Source organism: Micropterus dolomieu, linkage group LG09, assembly GCF_021292245.1.
Source record: "Micropterus dolomieu isolate WLL.071019.BEF.003 ecotype Adirondacks linkage group LG09, ASM2129224v1, whole genome shotgun sequence".
In the NCBI taxonomy this organism is placed as follows: domain Eukaryota; kingdom Metazoa; phylum Chordata; class Actinopteri; order Centrarchiformes; family Centrarchidae; genus Micropterus; species Micropterus dolomieu.
Window position 1 is genome coordinate 1,942,263 of NC_060158.1, and position 8,144 is coordinate 1,950,406.

Here is an 8,144-nt window from a genome sequence, read left to right on the forward strand (position 1 = left end):
TCAGTGCGCCCAGAGAGAGCTGTGTGAAGTCTGAGAAAAGGCGTTTGGGGCTGAAGACGACGAGCTGAAGGAAAAAAACAAATCTGTTGGCGTGGAGTTAGAAAGAAGTGAGCTCACCAGACCTCTGTAGCTGGTAGTAACACACCCGAATCTCCAACTGACCTGTCAGCGATTTGCATGCAAGAGTTGCATTGTGGGTAATGTAGGTGGCAGGTTTTCAATTCTTTTTAAACTCTGTTACAGGAGCGTGAAGCTAAATCTGTGGAGGTCTCTGTTAATGTGACGTTTTAATTGCTGCTGGAGGTTTTTAAAGATTTAATACAAATAGAATTCATGAATAAAATCATGAAAAGTTTTGGCAGCACTGAGAAAATGTCTGAATTGTGACGGACAGCAGGGCAGGTCTTGGTTTAGAGCTTCTGTAAATAAACTTGATGGAGCTGCTTTCATTTCCTCCCACACTTCACTGGACTGAGCGGTTGGATTAATCTGTTTTTCTTCACGGTTAGCAAAGAATTTCTTTTTGGGGGGCTCTCAGCTTTCTTGTGTGTAAAGGTTGGATACAAATCCTGACTGATTTTATCAGTTCAATCCTGTCATGAACTGCACAAGGTTCTCTCAGACACGGATCTACATGCCTGTGGCAGGTGGTTTTAGTGTGTTGTAGTTAAGACTTTTCCTTCAAACTCTCCGTCTGCACCTGCAGCCGCTGCTGAACCTGCTAATTCTCTTCCTATTTAAAGTTAATACGGGCTGTTTGATTATCAGAGGACGGGATCTTTATTGTGACTTCTGAACACATGTCTTTGTTCCGCTCCCATGTCCCAGTACAACAGGTGTGTGTGTGTTACTTTAAACCTGAAGGGAACCGGTTTTAGTTTTACACCTCCAGGACGAGGACATTGTTGTGTAGTGGGGTCAATTTTCTGTAAGCGCCATGCTGTCAAATGAGCAAGAAAACTACGTCCCTTTGGATAAAAGCACCAACGAATGTGGTTTAATGTCAACAGCCTCCGTGTGTTATTTTTCAGTAACTCCACAGCTCACAGTAGATAATGCATGTGATTATGTAACAACAAGGCCTGCTGCAAAATGATCACCTGCAGCTTCAAACACCTTCTCCAGGTGATTTAACAAGGGGACACCTGCCAACCAATCACAAACTGATTCTATTTTCTGTGGTTGTGTAGTGAGAACAATGTTATTGTATTACTGTTTTTGTTAAGGTATAAAGTCTGATGGTGTCCAATGAAAAGACCCAAACCAACAGTGAATGTATCTGCCAACAGGTGTTGTGTTTGTATCACATCCTGATGTCTCTTCATCCTCAGTGCCAACAAGCTCCAAATGTGGATTAACATGCAGCTGAAAAGAGTCCAACAAAAGCACCATTTCCTCCTGTTTGTTTGATTAAAAACTGAAATTATAGATTTGTTTAAAAGGATTTAGGCCTTTGGCAGGAACCAATGGGCTTGGAGCTGAGAGCCACAGACAGGAAGACAGGAACATATTGTTGGTTTGGTTTGCACTGGAGATTTGTTGACAATAAGAAAAACACAGAAGAACAGCAGACATCTCCTTTACTGTGAGGAGAAACATGGGACATGTGCGCTTTGCTACTATAAGAAAGAACAAAGCCATTAATTTATCCAGCCTTTTAAATAAACTAATAATTCTAGCGTCCTACACGGCAGCATGTTTAACCACTGATGTAACGCAAAACTACACCTGTAATTCAGCACTGCCAGTACAGGTTCTTCATACTCTTTATCGCTGTTGTCAACACACTTAATGGCTGTTCTTTACTCCGCCGTCCTCATCCTGAGGCCACGAGAGGAGCTTCTCCACTGAACACTACCTCTACCTGACACCTGATGCCTCAGAGGTCATCAGGTGTCAGGTAGAGGTGACTGTCTGTCACCGCTCTGCCTGACTGACGGCGGAGTTTGTTAGAGAGGAAGTCGGGCTGGGGGGGGGGGGGGGGGGGGGGGGGGGGGGGGGGGGGGGGGGGGGGGGGGGGGGGGGGGGGGGGGGGGGGTTTGGAAAGAGGAGACGGATTAAAGCTCACACCCGCAGGGACAAACAAGGTGTCCTCTATTTTTACAAACAATCATCCAGGAAAACCTGTAGGATGACAAAAGGAGATCTGCAGGTGAAATGAGCCGCAATTCGACTTGTTTGTTTAAAAATAAAATTTGAAATTCAAACGGATGTCACTAACAGAGGCAACAAGGACGGCCATCAGACCAGGCCAACCATTTGAAACTTTGGATTTTAATGTCCTGCGAGCCGAACCGACAAACTGCTTTCACAACTGTGTGTGTCAGAGCTGCAGATCCCATCTGTTTGTTCTTTGTTTCAGGACGGCAGCTTGTTCTGCTCCTGTGTTGAAACCTGACAGGATGTGGTGCAGGATTGCATCACTGCCGCTGTTTGGGAGGCCTGTTGCCTTCAGGTGGGAAAACATGTAATCTGCTGCAGCTCGTCTCGCTCTGTTGCTTCGTGTGACTACAACTGCTGCCTTAAGTCATTTATCAAATTACACTCCATTAGTTGACCAAAGAAGGTTAAAGTCAAGGACAACAAGGACTTCTTCAGTTCTGGTGAGGGACAAAACTTGACTTTAACCTTTTCTTTGTAAGAGTTTGTACATAACACAGGGCTCAATACTGATGAAAAACAACTTCCAAATCAGTTTCAATTAATTCACACATGAATGTTTTTGTCTCAAGGCCAAAGTCTTCATTGTGTGACATAAGTCCTGCTGCACTTTGAGCACAATCAATATTCTAATCAATAGCCAACACCGACGAGAAGTCCTTCAAGCACAGAGAAGAAATGAGGAATAGCGAGGACATCTACAATTCTACGACAACTCGGCAAAATCCATCTGCTGATAAAGATCCCGGGATATGATCAAAGCTACAGAACAACAACGCAATTGGATCAAGTGTTGTTTCCAACATCAAGAACAATCTTTGAATCTTGAATGAACACAGAATGAAGGCCTCAGGATGCTTCAAATAAACCAGAAAAATGACGCACCTCAACATCCCCGAGACGGATGACTAAGTTGAATTGCACAAATGGGGATAATGGCGCAAACTTTCAGACAGTCTCTCCCGTAAAAAATTGCAACACTTTTAAATCGGTTGGTGACATAAAAAGTGGGTGTGACCATTAGATTTACAAAAGTTGTCAAACTCATCAAACACACAATTCTCCTGTTGGAAAGGTGGTTTCAGGCGCTGTTAGTTGATCTGGCAAGCACTTTGTATGAAGCATAGTGAAACCAAGACTTTCAGCAAGAGCTTTTTCCCCTGAAGCTGTTTTCAGCGCTAGACATTTTACTAGACGCCTTGTGGACAAGAGAGCTAGACAACAAAAACATGTCCGAAGGTGGATTTGGCCAATGTGACAGTTACTGTTGCAACAGTGTTGAAGGGCGTGGCAGCTGTAAAGAGTGTGTGTGTGTGTGTCACTGCTGTGTACATTAGTCTAACATGTTGCAAGACGCCATGGCGTGAGAGGAATGAAGACAATTTCCAAGAAGGTCATGAAGGCAGACATGACTGAGATCCATACAGACACGCAAACAAAGAAAATGACAGGTGTGCTGCAGACACACACACACATATATATCTGTTCTGTACAGGTACACATTCTAACAGAAGCATGAAATCTTACTGAGAAACTGTTTCGTGTTAAGAAATGCAGAAACAACAGACAAAAGTCTGGTGTGACAGACAAACCCCATGACACTCTCTCTCTCCTCGGCCAAAGGTATGTGGACATACAGAGTCTGTTTTTCCTGGTCATGTAGTCCCAGTGAAGTGTTCTTCCAACTTGGTGCCAGCGGTTTGTGTTTGTCTTCCTTGTTTTAACATCACAAACCAGCTCCACAAACTGGCCTGCAGAGCCTTGACCTCAACACCTTTGGGATGAAGTGAGACACCGACTGTGAGCCCGACCTGACCACCGAACATCAACGGCCAAAATCTGGAGGAAAACCTTGCCAGAAGAGTGGAGGCTGTTCTAGCAGTGGCTAAATGCTAATGGTCTCTGAACAGCCAGGTATTGCTGGAATGTTTGAGTGTCCACAAACGTCTGGCCGTGTACCTGTAGTGCGCTAAGATAGGGAACGACGTCAGAGTAAAAGCCTGGCAACAATAGAAGACCAGTTTGATCAGATTAGATTTCTTAGCAAAACAAAAATAAAAACAAACTTTCTGGGGATATGTGACGTCAGTACTCTTGGTTGTCCAAGTACTCCTCAAAACAGACAAAATGGCAAATCAAACAAATGTTCTGTAGCCACAGTTTCCTCTTGCCGTGACTCCTGCAGTTATGTATTTGCCTTAAATATGCAGAAATAGCCCGTCTATAAATGTTCTATGATGCAGCGCCTCTGCAGAGTCAACAGCAATGTTACACGGTTTATATATATATATATATATCTCATCTCTCAACAAGTCTCAGTATCAATATGTAACACGACCCGCCCAGACCTTCAGCTCTCTCAACAACAAGTGCAACACTTTAACTATCTTCATCAGCCCATCTTTTGTGTTCAGACTACAAAGCTTCAGAGCTAGAGAGCTGCGAGAGGCATGCAGCCAGGAGGCTCTTCACCCGTCTTCCTGCGTAGACATTCAGAACAGACAGAACACTTTGGACTAAAGACCTGGACAGGAAAGACGTCCTGCCAGCTAGTTTATACTAGCTATATTTTCTGTTTTCCCAGGACCCATTGAAACCTTAAAGAGCATTGTCATAATCAGCCAAGAACCCACGTGAAATATAGTTTTGCAGCCTACAACCTCAGACAGGAGGTTCACCTGCACACCAAAACCAGACCGCTGTGAGAAGAAGGTTAAAACCACAGTTCTTATTGTCCATGAGCTCTGGGATCCAGGAGATCAATGCCTGTCACCCATGAACAGCCCCAACCGCATGCCCAGATAAAGACTTTAGAAAGGAGAGTACTTACGGTACTTTCTGTCTGCAGTAAAAGATTACACCGATGGCGATGCCAACAGCGATGAGGACGCCGATGACGATTCCGGCAATGGCGCCGTCTGAGAGACCTTCTGTTATCTCCGCTGTAAAAACAACAACAATAAGATTTATAAAGTTGGCCTCCTGCTGAGAGAGAAAGCTTTAATGTAAATTTACTTTAAATTCAAAATAATGATCCATCTGGGAAAAATCGTAGTGGGATGTCTAAAAGTTAGAACATTTTGGCAAACGTCTGTAAATTTTTTAAGATAGTGCCGTAATATTTAGAGTTTACATTGTGTGTGAACTACTGCTATGGTTTTAAGGATAGCATGTTTCAAAACAGAAACCACAGAGAGGATCTGTTCCCCTCTGACTGTGGGCGGTTTGGTGAGTCACCTCCGTGCAAGTGATAACTGATGCTGATACTGTACATACCCACATGACATCCTATGTGCAACACCATTTTAAAGATTCAATAAAAATGCAGAGCCACATTCCAACATCATGAGACGAAAACCTACGCTGCTCCTGCTGATCTTTAACGGGCAAAAATAAAACTGATTCTGAACTGAAAAAGCAGAAATCGGTTTCACCGTATGGAATCTGTCGGTCACATTCATTTCACAAAGTCTAGGAGAGGCAAACTTACAGTCAGACATTTCCGTATTTTACGGGTTGAAAGTGAAATCAGTATTCCTTCCCAACAAAAAACATTTTAGTGCACTTACATCAGTCTAGGCTGGACTTTGTCAACCTTTGCTTGTAGCCTTATGCTTTGAATATTAACACTAGCATTAGACCCCCACTGCTAAATCGGGCGAAATTAGCTTATCAAAGATACATTACCATATACAATATTACCTTCCTATTCTTGCAGTTAAGTGGCCAACCGAACGTTTTACCGCTAACCCATTTTCTCAGTCCACGTCTGCAGGTGATACAGGTCAATGTATTACTTTAAAAATAAAATATATCTTCAAGGCCATCTCACCTTTGACAGCGAGCACGTGGGTGAACTTGGAGGTCTTGCCGGTAACAGTGTTGAACACCTCGCACGTGTACATTCCAGTGTTTTGGTAAACAGCCTTCTCAATGGCAAACGTCTTCGTTGTGACATCAGTCAGTGTGTCGTTAAACCTCCAGGTGAAGCTGCCGGCGGGTACGGACTCAGCATCGCAGGTGAGTTTCACGGGGTTGTCCACCTTTACGGCCTTGTCACCCTTCACCGACACCTGTTCAGGTCCGTCTGGAGATAAAACAGAAAGAAAAGAGGGTTTGTTACTTGGGTTAATAAAGTTAACAGGAAGTTAAAGTTTATTAATGTGTTTTTAATTTTCAGGAAAGTCAGGACTCTAGCTTAGCATAAACACTGGAAGCAGAACCGCTAGCTTGGCTCTTGTTGAAAATATGAGCGGTGTGTCAGAAACCGTGCTCACCCTTATTAATTCCTCATATTGTCACTACCATGACTATTTCAACATATCAGAGTCAATTCATATTTATCTGTTTACCTAATAATTTTTATTACATTGTACAAACAACCAAGACATCTGAATGAGTTTGGTTATAAAAGCGCTATAAAAATAAATCATTGCTGGGACAAACAAATACACGCCCATAAATACCTCATGATGTAGAGCCATGACCCCGGACAACACAGCTGTGTCACCAGTACATTTTCAAGTCTCTTAGCAAAACAAACACTTACAGTTGACCACCATCATGTAGGCGGCGTCCACTTTGTGCACGGGGTTTTCGAGCTCACAGCTGTAGTTTCCGTTGTCGTCTTTCTGCAGCGGGTTGATCATCACGGAGCTCATGTCGGCGGCAAACACAATGCGGGCGCTGGGAGACAGAGGACTGCCATTTTTCTTCCATTTCCTGCTCATCACGGTGCCAGACGTTGCCTGGCAGCTGAGGTTGGCTGTGCTGTTGCCGGCGATGAGGGTAGCAGTAGGACCGGTGATTGTAATACCTGCGATGGCCTCTGTGAAGATGAACAGGAAAGGGAGGTTTTAGTTCTATTTTTACCACTTTATCTGTTCCAATATATTGTAGGTCCTTCTTGTCCCTACCACAGGTCAAGCAACCAACAAAACAACAACTGGATCCTACATTTCCCAACTGGATAGTGTCTTCACGCGTGGTATACACCCACGTCTTTCAAACTCCACACCTCCAGACTGGATATTAGAAACTGTTAGTCTCCAAGCCCAAGCAGAGATAACCCTGCTGACATCACAGTGACATCATCAGGCTGGACAAACCTCCTCCAGAGACACAGAAGGCATTATACGACAGACTTAAGGAGGACGAACCAAGACCAGAAGACTGGTCTCCACCACCAAAACACAGAGTTGAAGTCGCAGCACAATGTGATGTCATCCAGCATGCCCCAAGCCCATTCTCATTCCCAGAGCGTCTAATAGCCATGTTCGCTTGCGTCTTTCGGCAACTGGTACCAACACACATGTTCACATGGCACCCTTTCGTGTCCCAGTTCAGAGCACTGGGGTAAGCCCTTTAGCACCATCTTTCAACGCTAACTACTACCATAAATAACAATTCCGTAAGTCCACTGACTCCGGCTGCATCGGGTCGCACGGCTGCGCCGCTGTTTTGTTCTGTCTCTTTTGCCTGCCTTTTTTTGCTGACGTGTTTAGATGTTGTTGATTTGGTAATTGGTGCTTGCTTTTTCTGTCTCTACTATGATTAAGCAGGCTACGTAGTTATAGGTTTGAAGTATTTTTAATAGGTAATAGGTTTCTATTTTGTCTGTTTTAAACATGTTTATTGTTGTTTTACGAACATGAGTGTGCACAGGGCGTTTTATTTTGATTCTCTTTGCCTAGTCTAGTCTCGTCTGCAAGGTGGTCAAGTTGATTGGGGTGGACGGGTTGGACAAAACCTGGACTTTCACCCAGGAGAAACAAAAAGTCAACATTGGCTCCTTTTAGTGAGGTTACTTAACTTACATAATTTAAGACATGTAAGTATTGTCCTAAACCTAACCAAGATGTTTTGGTGCTTAAACCGAGTTGCTCACAAGTCTCTGAGCTAGAGTCCAAGTCAAGTCTCAGGTCTTTGAGCTAGAGTCCAAGTCAAGTCTCAGGTCTTTGAGCTAGAGTCCAAGTCAAGTCTCA

At 43.9% G+C, this 8,144-nt stretch overlaps 1 protein-coding gene across 4 annotated transcripts in view; it reads right to left on the reverse strand.

Moving 5' to 3' along the window:
- The window catches only part of si:ch211-264f5.6 (carcinoembryonic antigen-related cell adhesion molecule 20), a 30,139-nt gene that overhangs the window by 11,084 nt on the left and 10,911 nt on the right, over window positions 1–8,144 (reverse strand). For all 4 annotated transcript variants that reach the window (XM_046058328.1, XM_046058329.1, XM_046058326.1 and 1 more), the window contains exon 8: window positions 4,991–5,102. In XM_046058328.1, coding sequence (XP_045914284.1) covers window positions 4,991–5,102 — 112 coding nt within the window. The remainder of the gene's footprint in view (window positions 1–4,990; window positions 5,103–8,144) is intronic.